The 17,827-nt window shown below is 38.9% G+C and overlaps 1 protein-coding gene and 1 long non-coding RNA gene across 2 annotated transcripts; both read left to right on the top strand.

Moving 5' to 3' along the window:
• The first annotated feature begins 5,134 nt into the window (after positions 1–5,134).
• On the top strand, positions 5,135–6,273 carry LOC110762650 (uncharacterized). Its single transcript, XR_002527607.2, has 3 exons — positions 5,135–5,501; positions 5,611–5,685; positions 6,045–6,273. It is a non-coding gene; the product is annotated as an uncharacterized LOC110762650 (long non-coding RNA).
• A 2,314-nt stretch (positions 6,274–8,587) lies between these two features.
• On the top strand, positions 8,588–17,594 carry LOC110762600 (actin-binding FH2 (formin 2) family protein). Its single transcript, XM_021965243.2, has 18 exons — positions 8,588–9,196; positions 9,717–10,417; positions 10,634–10,855; positions 11,021–12,978; positions 13,069–13,198; positions 13,645–13,716; positions 13,879–13,977; positions 14,117–14,158; positions 14,490–14,570; positions 14,667–14,717; positions 14,809–14,890; positions 15,196–15,290; positions 15,494–15,565; positions 15,654–15,770; positions 16,254–16,322; positions 16,411–16,477; positions 16,842–17,241; positions 17,359–17,594. Exons 1-17 carry the CDS (start codon positions 9,124–9,126, stop codon positions 17,027–17,029), a joined length of 4,119 nt encoding a protein of 1,372 aa, XP_021820935.1. The 5' UTR covers positions 8,588–9,123; the 3' UTR covers positions 17,030–17,241; positions 17,359–17,594.
• Positions 17,595–17,827: the final 233 nt, after the last annotated feature.

Genomic DNA, 17,827 nt, shown 5'->3' with positions numbered 1-17,827 from the left:
AAAATATAATTAAAAAAAGGGTTAAGTCGTATGACAATTACAATGTCGTGGTGGCCATGCCGAGTGCCGACACACAGCACAAGCAATAATGTACAAAATAATAAGTAGTGCTGTGGTCCATCAATTATTTGATTTCTAGTATTCTGTATCAATTATTTGATTTAATTTGTGTATTGTATTTCTATCAGTAAGGACAAGGAGAGGACAATATTTAAATTCCTATTGCGATTTGGCCACTTGTGTTTTTTAATCGACTGGGACAAATTACGGATTCTGGTCGGGTATTGTAGACATTAAATTATTTATATAAAAACTGAGTTGGAAAAAGGTATCTTCTTTTTATCTGGGAAATATCTTGCTGGCATTGTAGATGTTTTTTTGGGTCGTAATCATTCTTGAAATTCATTCGAAGTGCAAACGAGAAAGATGCAAAGCACCTACATCAGCAAAACCAAAACAGAGAAAAATAAACTACAGTCAATTCCAAAGCCTAGTACAATATTTTTCTCCCACCATGGTGGCCATGGTGGGGATTAAGAATGATTCATTCCCACAGAAACCAGTGACATTGTCCAATCACTGCCCTGTTTTGACAAACCTGGCATGGTCATCAAGCTAGAGAGCCAACGATCCTTAGTAGTAACGAGGAAAGTTGTTTGGCAAACCAATTCGACCAACATGGGGGGAAGTACCAACCTATGTTGCATGGACACGGATACGGGGACACGGGAACGCGACACGGTGACACGGTGATACGGAAAATCTCAAAAAAGTAGGACACGGACACGGCTAGGACACGGCAATTAAAATAAGAATTAATTCTCAATATTTCAAGACAGAGAAACAAGACTTTTATTAAAAATAAAAAACCAAATATAGATAAAATCATACAAAGATACAAAACACATCAAAACAGAGAAACAAAATAAAACATGGTTCACATTCATTATGTCTAATAGTCTAATACCCAATTAATAAAACAAATTCAAATATACTCAACAACTAATAACAAGACTTTTATTAAAAATAAAAAAAGCTCCAAACATATACAATCATACAAAATACCCACACACAAAAAACACAACAGCGAAACAAAATTAAAAATCTGTGAAGCCTAACTTGAGTTTGCAAGAAGGAATCGTCCTTCTTGGTCACGATTTGCAAGAAAGAATCGTCCTTCTTGTTGTGTTTCTCTTAAAAAAAAAAAAACATAAGAAATAATCTTCACCTCACCACCAAATTCAACTCTTCTACTACTGTGAAGAGGGAGATAAGAAAAGAAAATAGAGATAGAGAACATAAAAAAAGAATTTGAAAACAAAGGGAAAAATGTGGGATTCATTTAGGTTTAAAAAAGTCTTTTTCCACTTTTAACCCAATATTTTAAAAATATTTCAAATTAGTCCATTAAAGTTTCAAAAATCACGTTTAGACCCCAATTTTTATTTTCAAAATTTCAATCTGGTCCCTGCCGTGTCTTGACCGTGTCGGAGCCGTGTCTTGACCGTGTCGGCGGCGTGTCTTGACCGTGTCCCAGCCGTTGACCGTGTCCAACTCGTGTCGGAGCCGTGTCGGAGCCGTGTCGGCGTGTCGGCGTGTCCGACACTCCGACACTCCAGCAGTTTGGAGTGTCGGTGCAACATAGGTACCAACACCATTTGAGATTTGGACCCGTGCTTTTTCAATAATAGCCTTCCTACCTTCTAAAAATACTCGACCAAATCCAAAAGGGTTTAGCCCCAATTGTTGCCTTTTGAAAATCGGCCTCTGGGAAATAGTGTCCTTTCAAATCCTGCACCCAAAAAGCCTCAGAGTTCCGGATGAGACACCAACATTAATTGCCATTGAAAGTCGTAAGGTCATGGAACCCCTGTTAGTCCAAGGCTATCCTTAGCTTTGAATTCAAAATCATGATTGGATTGTATGTTTGAAAGTTTGATAGTTTGTTCAGATTGTTTTTGTATTTCAAACTCTGTGATAAGGATAACCTCTTAAAGGAGGAGTCCTATCTTATCTTTGTAACTCAACTCTTGTATAGTTTGTTTATAAATACAAACCCTCCATCACACTGATGGATCATTCAGCCAAAACGTGTGTTTGATATTTTACATGGTATCTGAGCTTTCTATCTAACGACATTCGTTTTTTTTTTCTTTCTCCCAAACCTTTCTTTCTTTTCAAATGGCCAATACAGACGACGTCCAAGCTTCTTCCCACCCTACCAACAGTGCTACACCTGCCACTCATATTACCACCATGCCCACTGCTTTCTTTGCTGTTGTCACAATCAAGTTGGATCGATCCAACTATTCTCTATGGTTGGCTCAGTTTGTTCCTATTCTTCGGAGCCGTCATCTTATGGGATATGTGGATGGCTCCATTCCTTGCCCTCCTCAGTATATTTTTGGTTCTACCACTGTTTCTCCTGCACACACTACCTGGATGCAACATGATCAACTTATTCTGAGTTGGCTCAATAGCTCCTTCACTCCTTCTGTGTTGTCCACCATCGCTCGCAACCAGATTTCTCGTGCGACCTGGCTGGCTTTGGAGGGCCGTTATGTATGAACCAAGTCAACGCAACCAGACTTATCTGTCTCTGATTATCTTGATAGAATGAACCAAGTTGCTGATAATCTTGCTTTTGCAGGTCAACCAGTAAGTGATGATGAACTGGTTCAGATTATTATGAATAATTTGGGTCCTGCCTTTGAAATGGTTGTTATTGCTGCTCAGGCTAGGGATACTCCTTTCACGTATCCAAAGCTTGAGGCACTGCTCTTGACTACTGAACGCAGATTGGCTGAATAGGTGGGGGCTGTGATTGAGAGTTCTCTTATCATCGCTGCTTTTGCTGCTAATCGAGGACGTGGTGGTGCTCGTCCTCGTGGTACTGGACGTGGTGGTGCGCCGTCTGGTCGTGGAAATTTCTCAAACCTACGAGGTGGGCTGCTCGTGACTCCTTTTTTACAACCCTAACCCGCCCTTCTGATTAGTCATACAAAGAGAATGCCAAGATTTCCAATGGATTTTTTATCCCACATTAGAGCAACCCCACCAAAAATTAACAAGGTCACTATTGATGTCATTACACAGGATAGCTGGAAAATAAAACACATTATTGGATAGCGCGGGAACTGTAGTAGACAAAGTGTGAGTTTTCCAACCAACGATATTTTTCTTAACTCTCTCAAGGATGAACCCCATTGCAGCTTTCTTGGACTCACTTCATTAAGGTGGAAGATCCAAATAGTTACCCGGGTTTGCACTATTCAAAATGCCAAAGACATTAGCAATACAATTTTTCAACTCAAGGGGAAGAGGTATGGCTGAAAGTAATGCTCGAGCATTACAATAACCATTGATGAGGTTCTTCATCTTCACATAATTCACAAAATCCGCCTTAAAAAAGAAAAATGAGTCGTCGACAAAAAACAAATGAGATAACATTGGTCCTATTCTCGAAATCTTGAGACCATTAATCACCTTATTGTCGATACTTTGTTAGATGTTTAGAGATAGAACTTCACTTGCAATTAAGAATAAATAGGGAGAAATAGGGTCTCCTTGTCTGAGCCCTCGAGAGGGAAGAAAGTTGGCTCCAAGTTTACCATTTATGACCACTGCAAAAGAAATGGATGTGATACAAGCCACGATTAGCTTGATCCAAAGTGCAGCAAATCCCATACGTTTTATGATAGCCTCCAAAAAGTCCCATTTAGGATGATCATAGGCTTTGTTCATATCTATCTTTAAATCCACTTCGAACTTCTTCCCTTCTTTCTTAAGCTTCAAGTAGTGATAAACCTCGTGGGCTATGATGATGTTATCTTGAATTTGAATTCCAATGATAAATGCATTTTGTTGCTCAGAGATGATGTAGGGAAGAATACCCTTTAAACGAGTTGTTACATAGGCTAATCGATCTAAATTGCCCCGTGCACTCCAGTGACTGCACCTTGGGAATAAGAGCAATGTGGGTACGGTTGATCTCCCTCATATGATCATAACCTTCATAAAACTCAGCAGTAGCCCCCTCAACTATTTCTTTTAAAGTTGACCAGAATTTATGATAAAAGATACTTGGAAATCCATCTGGGCCAGAAGCCTTAAGGGAACCCAATTGGGTAGAGGCATCATGGATTTCCTCCTCAAAAAAGGGCACACAACATCCAATTCATATCATCATTCAATACTGGGTGGATACAATTCATAACCCGACCAAAGTCTCGACTACTTGAGGAAGCAAACACGCAAGCAAAATAAGTTTTAAACTCATTTTGAATCATACCTTCCGAAGTTAACCAGGTCCCTTGAGGATTTTTAATGCGTAGGAAATGATTCCTCTATCTTCTTTGGATAATAGTCAAGTGGAAAAAACAGGTAGTGGAAAGATCTTCGGCCTTCTACATCTCAGCCAATTCAGCTTTTAATTCCATCTGACCATGCATAGAGTCACAAATAGCATGGTTATCCTGTATCACTACCGTTTTTGTACTAATTCAGAAATCCGAATTTTGCAATTCTGGGTGCGACTCTTATTCCAACAAATAAGATTCTGTTTATAGTTCTATAGATTAGAAGACAAGGAATTAATCCATCTACCATCCGATAGGCCTCCCAACTAGTATTGATAATTTCTTTTCATTCCTCTATATTAGCCCAACTAGCTTCAAAATTGAAAACTCTTTTTTTTTTTTTTTTTTTGCTTGTTGGCAATAGGGATCCATTCTAATAGGGGTGGGCATCAATCCGGCCGATCCGGTTAATCCGGCCGAACCGATTATATTGGATTGGTTTGGTTTGGTTTTGACCAAAGAAAAAGTCAACAGTTTGAAAAACCGAACCGAACCGGTTTAGTTTGGTTCGGCTGCGGTTTGAGTGTTTTAAAAACTGTCCTAAACCATACCGGACCGATTATAAATTAATTTATTATTTATTTAATTTAGTTTACATGTGGCAAGGTTTGAGTGGTTATTTAGAAGTGTACCATGTACCTTGCAACACTTGATTGGACTCCAAAACTACAACTCACGGACACATCTAAGTTATCTAACCATTCTCTCTCCCTCATATTTCCCTTAGATCCTCTCTCCTATCTCCTTCCTTCCTTCGTCTCTTAACCCTAGCTGCAACTCCCTCTCATTATTTCTCCATCTCTCTCTGCTACCTCTCCCCCTCTTTCTGTCTCTCTGCTACATCTCCCTTTCCCTATCCCTCGACGCTAACTCAAGCCAACATGATTCATACTCGGCGAAACCCACCCATTCGCCCTCAGCGAAATCCATCGTCAGGCAAAGAGAATGGACCACCTTTGAGATCTCCTGGGAAATAGAAATCGATTGCTTACTGTCGGCATTACAAGAATGAGTTATTTCCCATTCTCTCTTCCCCTCTAGAATTCTCTACTCCACTTGCTGCTACATCAACACTCTCTGACTCACGCAAATACCTGAGATTCTCTACAATCTCTTCACCCACAGACCAACTCTGATTCAACGGTGTGTTGAGTTAATTATTTTGTTTATTTAACAAATTTTCTGTAATTATTTGATTTTGATTCTATAAAAATAAGTCTGGTTTGTTTTTGTGATAATGACGAGGTCGTAGACAGCCCCTCAACCACTGAGATGACGAAGTCCTCCTTCACCTCTTCTTCATCTGCTGCTTCTATTTTGGGTATAGGTATGAAAACTAGTTTCTCTGTTTTTAATGTTTTTAATTTTTTGGCTGTGCAAACTGACATCATAAAAGCTGGCGACCATAGATTATAATTGAATGTGTTTTTATACAAGACGACCATAGATTATAATCTCACCAAATTAATCTGAAATCATATACCTGTTCAATAGCGTAGCTGCAGTTTTATATAATATATAAAAGCCAGTTGGAGTTAATTATGATATGAAGAATGTAGTATAATCTCCAATAACTGGTTGTATATAAAGACTGTAGTATACCTTGCTTTGATTTAGTTTTGTTCATATAATAATGAATATAAAATGCTGCTTATGTGATATTAATGCTTGCTGCCTGTTCACAAGAGAGAAGATCAAATGTAGTGAATAACAGAAGAGGAAGAGGACCTTGCATTTGTGCCTTGGTGCAGATCTCAGGGATGTTGTTTGTTGTGTTGAATCTGATGGGGCTGCTGTTTGGAAGGATTATCACTGTTTTTTAAATCATGATTTGTAATAACTATATAATTAAGCACAATAGGATTGTATTTCTTTGAGAATCATGTTCTGTAATAATTATTATTGCTTGCAGCTTCTTTCCTTTGTCTGTTTTTTCTTTACGTCTTTGGGTTGTATGATGTGGAACATATTAGGGAACTTGAGAATGAACATATTCGGGGACATGGAGAAAATGATGTTTTCTTTTATGCCTAAACCGGCCGAACCAAACCGGACCAAACCGTATATGAATGGTTTGGTTTGGTTTGGTTTTCATTTTGATTTTAGCTCAAACCGAACCACACCGGACCGTGAAAGTTTAATTGGTTCAGCTGTGGTTTGAGGGTGAAACCGGACCAAACCGGACCGTGCCCACTCCTACATTCTAATACAATGGGGTAATGGTCTGAGGCCATCCGAGCACAATGGGTGACTTGGGAATTGGGCCACTTCTCCATCCATTCACTATTGGCCAAACCCCAGTCAAGGAGTTAACGGACCGTTATGACGTTCCCACATCCTCTTTCCCACGTAAACAGTTGCCCATGAAATCCTAAATCTATCAAGCACATTAGTTCCATGAACTCGAGGTGGTATCATCATCTACTAGGATGCTAATCGTTATCACCATCATTTTCATTCCGCCAGATGGCCTCACTCAAATCGCCAATCACTAGTCATGGCAGATCATCAACTTTATTTATCGTAGATATATATTCCTAGAAAGCAGCCTTGTTCCCAGAGTATAAGCAACCATACATCCATAGGCATCTACAAAATTCATGTGTTGTGACATGACAAACTTTAGAATCAATCCAATTTTGGCAATAACCCAAAATTTCAATGGTGACATTTGAAAACGGTACCAGTCACCACCCTCTCGCTCCCATTTGCTTCGCCAGTTATCCTAGTTATGCCTTGATTTCTTTCTCCGGCGACTAGGAAAGAGAGAAGTTGAGGCCTTTGAGATGATAGATGTTCTCATTTCATCACCAAAACCTCATTCATCCACTGTGAAACTGGGGTTGGGTGGACATTGGTAGCCATTTGAATGGCCTAGTTTGTCTCTCTGTGTTTGGATTAAGGGGATTTCACAAAATGGGGATGAATCAAAGAAAGAGAAGAGGAATGGAGGGGGAGACTTGGTAGATTTGGGAGAACCAGCTAGGGTTTCTTGGGAAGGAGGAGCTTTCAGCACCTATAAAAGGGGGCATGTCCAACCCAGCAAATAACCACATCCAGAGAGAGCAAGCATCCTCTCTCACTACTGGAACCCTTCAATTTCAAGCTCTGTTCTTCCATCTCCTTCCTTTTTTCTCCTCTGGCAAACCCTCCAAGAGCGTGACGAAACTTTCATCAAGCTGTTGGAAATTTGCTCAAGTCACAACTCTTCCAATCTCATCTTTTCCTCTCTTCCCTCAACAAATCTTTTCAAAATTCCATCTCCCCTTGCTTTGAACCTTTGTTTCTCATGAGAAATTCAAGTTCTCTCTCTCTAATGTTAAACTCATGAATGCTCAACTCTCATGCCACAAGCTTCTCAAGCCAAGTCAAAATATTGATCTGTTTGTTGGTGAAAGAAACCAAAGTGCTTCCTGGGGCTCCATGAACCTTTTGAAGCACTCTTAGGGCATGATTCTTGAACTCATACACATGGGCAACTCCACCTATTTTCTCTTTACAGCAGCTTAGGCCCATCTATAGCTACTGGAACAAAAAAACCCCTACAATATTTATTTAAATAGTATAGCCGCGCGGCTATACTTGTTAAATATATTCGAATATTTTTATAGTATAGCCGCGCGGCTATACTCTTTAAATAAATTCAAATATTTATTCGAAATAGTTGTAATTTATTCCTTAATTTTCTGCACTGTCTTTTTTTATTTTTTATTTTTATCTTAAATTTAAATGTATTTATTTAAAGAGTATTTATACCCATAAGGATTTATATTTATGTTCTTTTGGTAATAGGTACATTACTTACACACAAAAAAAGAACATTTAGGTAGATTCTTCACAAAAAGACAATTAGCACGTTCAGATAGGTTGCAAATGCCTCATGGGATTGATTCGATTTTGGTTTCCAGTGGCAAGCTCAATAGTTTTCGTTCTCCATATTGTTGAGACGAGCCCCTAGAAAAGTACTACTGCAAAAAAATAAAATATAAATTTATTTAAGTTGCGCGTGATTAAAACTTTGTAAGTGATAGGTGAAGGACTTCTAGCAAAATACAATTACAAAAAGATAAAAATGAAACTTTGTAAGTAGCACACGCAGAAAATAAACACACAAAAATATAGTTTTTCATGGGAACGCACACGTGTGAATTGCCACCAAAGCAATGAAAATAATTGTGTAAAGAAAAAGTGAGAAAAACAGAAAGAAAATAAAATCAAGGACGCATAATTGTGTAATTCTAATTCTATCTCCTCTCTCTCTCTCTCTCTCCCCTAACGCATTAGATACAGACGCACACACAGACAGAGAGAGACAGAGACAAACCCCAGATCCCTTATTCTCTGTTTGCTTAAACAAACGCCATATCTGACTTCGTTTTTTTATTTTTTTATTTCTCTAATACAACGTAGAAGAAGATACCCATCATCACATTCTCTCTCTTCCTCTCAGTCCCCCAACGGTTCTTGATTGAAAGCTAAGTCTTTTCTCTCTCTCTGATAAATACAAAGTGTGAATGCCAAGACAAGAGCAACAACAACACCACAAATAATACTCAGAGGCACTTTCCTTAGAGACCCAGCAAAACCCATATTCCTCGGGTTCCTCAATATACACTCTGTTGCAGACCATCATCGTCTTGACCCTTATTTATATTGCACTCATTTGGGCATTTGGTGATCTGGGTATATGAGCTGAGACAATGTGGGTTGTATTGGAGTGTTTTTAGGTGTTCTTGTGAGGGGTATTTTCGGATCTTGACACTCAATGGCGTTGTTCAGAAAGTTCTTCTATAGGAAGCCGCCAGATGGGCTTTTGGAGATCTCTGAAAGGGTTTATGGTATGTTTGTCTTTGGTTCTAATTTCAAAGGAATTTGGTTTATTGAATTCGTTTGATTGCTTGAATTTCACGCATTGGTGTTATGATGATTTTTCTTGGGTATACGTGTTTATTGTTAAAATGTTAACTAGAGCAGCTTATTTGTAATTTGGGAAGATGTCTATATTTGGAGATGCATATTTACTAAATGTGTTTTGGTATACCTAAGAATGAAGTGAACTGCATCAGTTTGGCAGAGTCCGCGTGAATGGAACTGGAGATTATTGAACATATTATACTTTGTTGAACTTTGAGGAGGCTCTGTTAATGTCCCCGAAAACTTTTCCGGATAAGAACTAATTTTCAGGTGTTTTACGAAAAATTCAAAATATGTCCAGTGATTTGCTCAGGTTCTACAATTATGATTATGCCGTGACAAATGAGTGGAAAAAAGTTATAACTGAACCTGTATTATTATGCTGCAGAACAATTTACAATATGTTTACTTACATGTTTGCAATTGTGTTGTCTGCACATGTAGTTTTTGATTGCTGTTTTACCACGGACGTTTTGGAAGAAGATGAATATAAAGTTTACATAGGAGGCATAGCGAGTCAACTCCGTGAACAGTTTCCTGAAGCTTCATTCATGGTCTTTAACTTTCGAGACGGAGAAAATCAAAGCCTGATTTCTAACATATTGTCTGAGTATGACATGACCGTAATGGACTATCCTCGACACTATGAAGGTTGCCCACTTCTCACAATGGAGGCGATACACCACTTCCTGAGATCAAGTGAGAGCTGGCTTTCACTCGGGCAACAAAATGTGCTCCTAATGCATTGTGAACGAGGTGGGTGGTTGGTTTTGGCCTTTATGCTGGCTGCACTCTTGATTTACAGGAAGCAGTACACTGGGGAGCACAAGACATTGGACGTCATTTACAAGCAAGCACCTCGGGAACTTTTGCAGTTAATGTCACCGCTGAATCCGATGCCTTCACAACTGAGGTATCTTCAGTATATAACAAGAAGAAATGTGGGATCGGAATGGCCTCCACTGGATAGGGCACTTACATTGGACTGCATTATCATAAGATTCATTCCTAATATGGATGGAGAGGGAGGTTGCCGTCCCATATTTAGAATATATGGACAGGATCCTTTTATGGCTGCTGATCGGACTCCTAAAGTTTTGTTCTCAACTCCAAAAAGGAGCAAACTCGTACGGCATTACAAGCAGGTGGTTTAAGTCACTTTACTCTTATTTATATGTTTTTTTTTATTCCTTTTGGTAATCACAGATTGTGGTTTCTCTTCCTGAACAAGGTAGAGCTTTTTCTCGGTCATTTGTTCTCATGATTTCATTTGTCTACATGTTGATGCGTTGCTTCTGGCAGGGATATCAATCAAATTATCTTAGTTAAATTTTGTTTTAATTCTTCACATCTTGGTGCAGGCAGATTGTGAACTAGTTAAAATTGATATACATTGCCATATCCAAGGTGATGTGGTTCTCGAGTGTATTAGTTTGGATAATGATCTGGAACGTGAAGAGATGATGTTTCGCATCATGTTCAATACGGCCTTTATAAGGTCCAATATTTTGATGCTTAATCGTGAGGAGATAGACATCTTATGGAATGTTAAGGATCAATTTCCCAAGGATTTCAGAGCAGAGGTACTCGTACATCCCTCTGTGTTCTCTGTTATAGTCAGTGAAATTTCAAATTTCATGTTTAGGAGCAAAATATTATCAATCATTATCATCATTACTGTTATCATTAATCCGACTACTATTCTAATCATCATTTTCATTATTATTATTGTTAATATCTGGATGAAGGTTCTTTTCTCGGAGATGGATGCTGCTACTTCTCTTATATCAATTGATTTGCCTGGTATGGAGGAGAAAGATGGTCTTCCTGTGGAAGCATTTGCAAAAGTTCAGGAGATTTTTAGCAATGTGGATTGGCTAGATCCAAAGACAGATGTAACACTTAATGTCCTCCAGCGGATTGCCTCATCAGGTGCTCTTCAGAAACTGGATAGTGCTTCTGTCCATAACACAGAAACAGGCAGCTTGTTGCTGGAATCAACTTCTGCAAATCTTAAATCAGAAGTGAAGGCATTAGAAAACAATATCAAGGGTCCCACATCCGTGGCTCAGGGGAAACATGACAGTGCTTCTGCTTATACTGCAGAGAGAGGCAACTTGTTACTAGAATCACTTCCTGCAAAACTTACATCAGAACCAAAGGCAGCAGAAAATAGTATCAAGAGTCCCCAATGTAGGCCTCATGGGAAGCAATCTATGTCCAGCTTCGAACCATCTCTAAATGCTAATTTGATTAGAAAAAAGATTGAACCCCAGGAACTGCAAGTTGCTCTCCTACGGCCTGCCCAATCTAAAATCATATCTCAGCGAGCACCTCAAGCCTCCCGGTCTGCACCAGTTTCATATTGTAATTCCTTGCAAGGATCGCCTGTGCCAATGTCAAGATATCACAGTGCACCCTCAGCCCTTGGCATTACAGCTCTGTTGCAGGATCACGCTGCATCTAACAGTGTAGAAGAAATCACACATCCTGTGACCATATCTCCACCTTCCCATGCCTCATCAGCTCCTGATTTAACTGTACCTAAATCTGTGCAGCCTGGTAAGCTGTCTATTCCTGCACCACCACCACTGTCAGCATCACCTTCTTCATTGCAATCTTCTGGGCATGCAACTGTAGAAAAGATTTCCGCTGCTACTACACCTTCTTCTCTGCCACCAGCACTTCCCCAACAAACTTCAAATTCCCCGCTGTCTTTGCTTACCCAACACACTGAAACTACATTACAGGGTAGAGGTCAGTCAGCATTTGTTCCTCCTTCCCCCCCTCCACCTCCACCTCCTAATCTATCAGTGACATCTTCACCCTCTGACATCGAGGGCTCAGTTTTAGTCCCTCCTCACCCTCAATGCACTTCTTTTTCGGGGGGATCTCCATCTTCCTTGGTCAAGAACTCTGTTTCAACCTCCCCTCCTCCACCCCCTCCTTTTTCAGGGTCACCTCCGCTCCCTTCCTTCTTGGAGGCTTCTTCATCATCCTCTCTCAAGAACTCAATTTCAGCTCCCCTTGCTCCTCCCCCTCCCACTTCCTTTCCAGAGGCATCATCTTCTCTCAAGAACACTATCTCAGGCCCCCCTGCCCCTTCCTTCCAGGAAACATCATCCTCTTTTGAGAGCTCAGTTTCAGCCCCCCCTCCCCCTCCACCACCCCCTTTTTCAGGATCATCATCCACAGTCACGACCTCCTCCATTGCCGCTCCCCCTCCCCCTCCACCCCCAAGTTCTGCTTCTTTAGCTGCTTGTCCTACTTCTTCAGCAGTCATGTCTCGCCCCCCTCCACCTCCTCCACTTCCTCAATGTTCAGGGCCTGCCTCAACTTCTACTCTAACATCTTCAGCACCACCACCGCCCCCTCCTCCAGCTTTTGCACCAAAGGAATCTTTGTCCCAGAATTCTGCACCTGTGCCACCTGTACCACCTCCTCCTCTTCCCAATGGGGTATCAATATCTGGTGGTGCCCCCACAGCACCTCTTCCCAGGGCTAGTAATGGTAATATTCCTTCGATTCCTGGACCACCTTCTGGTGTTCCCTTTAGTCTAAAGGGACGGGGCCTCACACGTCCAAGTTCCAGAAATCAGGCTCAACCTAAAAAGGCCAATCTGAAGCCATATCATTGGCTAAAATTAACAAGAGCAATGCAAGGAAGCTTATGGGCTGAAGCACAAAAAGCTGATGAAGCAACCAAGTATGCCTCACTCGTTAAGGAATTTTATCAGTTTTTTTCTATTCATACAATTGGAACCCTATTATTCTGATTCTGTTTCCTCTGTTCCAGGCCTCCAGAGTTTGACATGTCTGAACTCGAGAGTCTTTTTTCTGCGGTTACTCCAAATTCAGACCATGGAAATGCAGGAGGAAAATCTAGTCGTCGCACCACAGGACCTAAATCTGAAAAAGTTCAGCTGGTAATTAGCCCTGGTTTTTACTTCATTTGTGGATAACTAAAGTTGTCTTGATCTGTCAATCAAACAGGGCCTACCTAGTTTTCACTAGTAGTGCCCCTTGATGGATCCCTCAAGGAGAGTTAGATGTAACATATATAATATGGATCAAATTATTAATTCAGCAGTATGTGCAAATGGAACTTCATATTGTGTTTGCACAGAACCGATAGCAGTGGTGCTTGGTCATAGAGTCTGTTATTGCTTGCAAGAGTTCTCCTTTTGCCATCCTTTTGCATATTGGAAAGAAATCTGGTAATTATGTTTTTGCTAGTCAACTGGCTTGAAGTGAGGATCTGTTTAGCAGATTGCCTTTTGTACCATCTTTTTTTCTGTTGTTTTGAACTAACTGAATACGCAGTGTTCCTTTGCCACCTCAATCCTCACGAGAAATTTACTGGTTCTTGCAGATTGAGCTAAGGCGGGCATATAATTGTGAAATAATGCTTTCTAAAGTTAAAATCCCTTTGCCTGATCTGATGGTAAGCTATAAACCTAAAGGCACCTGTTTGCTTGTATATGCTTCTTAACAGTTTTGTTAGGTTGCAGTTTCAAAGCTCCAAATGCTAACTTCCATTCGTTTAAGAAAATAGGATGGCATACTTTTCCACTATTAAATAATTATTGTCTGGTATATTTTTCAGAGTTCAGTGCTTGCCTTGGATGATTTAGCATTAGATATTGATCAGGTTGAGAACCTCATAAAATTTTGTCCAACAAAGGAAGAGATGGAATTACTCAAGGTACTTTTATCTAGTTTTAATTATGCCATCGTGAGAGCTTCTATAAATATGACCTGATTATTTTGTACATGAAATTGCTTACAGTGAGTATATAAGGTCTTCTGTTTTCTTGAATAACAAATCATGCTTTGTTGCTCAGGGTTACAGTGGTGATAAGGAAAACTTGGGAAGATGTGAACAGGTGAGTGGATTTTACTTCTCCTCCACTTTCCTTTAACTCTCCTTTCTTTTCACTTGAAAAGTCATATAGTGGACAGCAAGGCTATTGTTGCCATTATAATTGTGTGCATTGAAATTATATTCATAGCTTGCTGCCATTATAATTTGGTTGGGATGAAATACTTTATGTTTCAATTGCATAACTCTTGAGCTTTAGAGTCTTAGTTTTTAGTAGTAACTGAACTGGTTTTGAAGAATTCACTTCCATAATCATTCAACTCTTCTTCACCCCTCCCCAGTGTCTCTCACTTCATTTTATGCTTTAATTAATTGCTCTATGCAATTTGTGACAGTTTTTTCTTGAATTAATGAAAGTGCCTCGGGTAGAGCCGAAGCTCAGAGTTTTCTCATTTAAAATACAATTCCATTCCCAGGTAAGGGGACAAATTTTCTAATGATTTTATTCCAGATGCTTTCTATTTCTGTTGTGCTTCTTGTTATGCATTTGTCCATGGTGTTGCATTTTTCAGGTTTCCGACCTTAGAAAGAATTTGAACACCGTCAATTCAGTAGCTGATCAGGCAACTTTCTTTTTGTTTTCATATTTTCTAGTGTTTTTTTCCTGGTTGAAAATTTCATCTCTTTAACTATTTATATAAATGTGCTTATCAGATCAGAAGTTCGGAAAAGCTGAAAAGGATCATGCAAACAATTCTTTCTCTGGGTAATGCCTTGAACCATGGGACTGCAAGAGGTGAGTGAAATACTTGGTTACCATTTTCCACTAATACATTTATATATAAATGGAAAATTGCAGCTTTTGTGATAAAAATGCCACAAAGTTGCAAGTTGGGGTTGGGCAGATATGTAATGGTAGGAAAAATGTAGTAACTTGTGCAGTAAGCTACTTTGACAGGAAAGGTGGAAATAGCTATATAATTAGTAAATGACAGGTCCTTGTTTTGCAGTGATTATTTTGTTCTTATTCTTTTTCCTAGAAGCTCCAGTACCTTTTGTTCTTTCTATGTGCGCAGTTAGTTTATTTAATTATTTCTGTAGGTTCTGCTATTGGATTTCGATTGGATAGTCTCCTTAAGCTCACTGATACACGAGCCCGGAATAACAAGATGACTCTTATGCATTACCTTTGTAAGGTAATTTTTTAAAGCCTTTAGTCCATTGTGTTAATGTTTTGTGGAACTTCTCCTTCACTTTGTGCATATTGTGTCGTAGAAGTTTAAGCATATAGAAAACTTGTATTTGGTTAGGTCCCAAAGTGATCTTATAATATTGTTCTGATTGTTAATTTAAAACTTTAACAATTCTGCTCATAAAATACATCTTCAACAAACTACAGGTGCTTGCGGAGAAGCTACCAGAACTACTTGATTTTCCAAAAGACCTTACAAGTTTGGAGGCTTCAATGAAGGTATTCTGTTTTTCCTGTTCAATTTAGTTTAGGTACAGTGTGTTTCTTATACAAGCTTGACTGAGCTAAGTTTTTAATTATGATGTAGATACAATTGAAATATTTGGCAGAGGAAATGCAAGCCATCAGTAAAGGGCTAGAGAAGGTTGTACAAGAGTTGACTGCCTCGGAAAATGATGGTCCTGTGTCAGAAACTTTTTGCAAGGTTATATGCATCAACTACTTCATGCATGCATATCTCCATGGCATGACTTTCCTACCGGGGTTAGCTGCATTGCCTTTAGAATGAGATAAGCTTTAAAGAGGAGAAAGCAGTCGTTTGGATACTTGACAATTTGATAGAAAAACAAAGAAGTGAGCAATCACCAGATGTTCCTTCTATACTAATTGATTTGTAAGCTTACTCAGAGTTGCCTATCTCAGATATGTCTGAAAGGGGTATTTGTTACATATAGGTAACAAAATTTGAATTAGATGACATATTTGACTAACGGATAAAACTTATTGGTCATCATAAGGGAATACCTAAAGGTTCTAATACCAAACAAATTGATCACCGATTGCAAAGCCCAACAACTACCTCACTATATGTTGTTTTAGAAAGATCATATGTTGCATTTGATATTTGCTGCTTCTATTAATAGTTTTCTTAATATTAATTTTATGTTATCTCCTGACAAATGTTCAGACACTAAAGGAGTTCCTTAGTCATGCCGAAGCTGAAGTGAGGTCTTTGGCTTCACTTTATTCTAATGTGGTATGTATCAAGTTTGTTTAAGGAGTTGGGTTTTGCTTGTGGTATGAAAGAAAAACACACTTACACTTTTCAATGTGGTTGTCTTCAGGGGAGAAATGCAGATGCATTGGCTCTTTATTTTGGGGAAGATCCTGCTCGCTGCCCATTTGAACAAGGTATATATGTTTTAATTTGTGCTTCTGGTTTTCTAAGAATCATCAGTAATTATCTTTCCATTAATATTCTATGATGATTTTAATTACTGTTGGTCTATACTCTCTGCCTTGAGTGTCAGGCATTCATAAGAGAGAGTAAACTGTTAATTAACTGTTAATTGATCTGTGATTTCTCTAGCACCATGTACAGAAAGAAAAAAAGAGTTATATAAACAGGTATCACCAAAGACTGAATGCTGATTTTTTTTCTTTCTTTGGTGATACCTGTACATGTTATTTTCTTCTTCTTCTTCTTCTTCTTCTTCTTTTCCTTCTCGTGTTTATCGTATTTTCTCTTTGAGTTTATTTGGAATTTTCCCTGTAGTTGTATCTACTCTGCTCAACTTTGTGAGGATGTTTGCCCGAGCGCACGAGGAAAACTGTAAGCAGCTTGAATTTGAAAAGAAGAAAGCACAAAAGGAGGCAGAAAACGAGAAAATGAAAGCGGGAACTGTTCCCAAAAAGGAGCTCTTGATACGGACTCCCATTAAGAGTGGCAACATTAAATCATAAAGAATTATTTCACCATATTTTTTTCCAGCAACCAAAGCCGTTCTCCAATGGATGTAATTTTTTTTTCACTCCATGGATGAAAATCCCTTCAAAGGATTGGGAGCACAAAAACAACTGGAACCACAAATTCTGATGATCTGGAGAAGAATGCTTTCCTCATGATTTAAAGTAATGCTGGTGGTTTGCAGAAGGGGAGAGGCCCACCTTAATTAGTAAGCCTATTACATCCTCTTCTTTGTTTTTGGAAGTTCTGATTTACTGTAATGGTGAAGCTTGTAATTAGTGACATTGTTGTTTTCTGTAACATGGTTTATTGTTCCTTGGAGCAGAGATGCTGGAGTTTTATGGAGTTCCCCTGTTCGATGAGCCACTTGTAAGATACAACTTAGGGATTTTGTTGTAAAAATACATGCAATATAGTCAGCTTAGTTTCCCTTTATCTATTACTAATTTTAGTTATATTTTCCTTTCATATGTATATTTTTTTAGTTATAGGGATGTAAATCTTTGATATAAGATAGTAGTAAAGTGCAATATATTATATTCAATATGAAATTTTGAGAAAGGGCCAAATAAGGCCATACGATTTAGATGCAAAACTATTGGCTCTTAATAATGATGAAAGGGCCAAAGACCACAGCCTTATGCTTGGTAGGTTTTTGGTCTTTGGCTTGGTTATCGAGTCAACTGCATTTGTCACGGCATTAGGTAGGTATTATTATAAATCAAAGAGATAGTGACATAGTGAAAATAATTAATCCAATAACTAAAAGCCTAGTCCAATTTCAATGACGTATG

This window comes from Prunus avium, chromosome 1, assembly GCF_965620075.1.
Source record: "Prunus avium chromosome 1, drPruAviu1.hap1.1, whole genome shotgun sequence".
NCBI classification, from domain to species: Eukaryota; Viridiplantae; Streptophyta; class Magnoliopsida; order Rosales; family Rosaceae; genus Prunus; species Prunus avium.
The sequence above is the reverse complement of the archived record's forward strand: the minus strand, read 5'-3'. Positions and strand labels throughout refer to the sequence as shown.

Coding starts and splice junctions, on each gene's coding strand:
- LOC110762600 (XM_021965243.2), top strand. CDS start 9,124: ATGGCGTTGTTCAGAAAGTTCTTCTATAGGAAGCCGCCAGATGGGCTT. Junction 14,159..14,489: donor ACTTGGGAAGATGTGAACAG/GTGAGTGGATTT, acceptor AATTTGTGACAG/TTTTTTCTTGAATTAATGAA. Junction 15,771..16,253: donor TGTCAGAAACTTTTTGCAAG/GTTATATGCATC, acceptor ACAAATGTTCAG/ACACTAAAGGAGTTCCTTAG.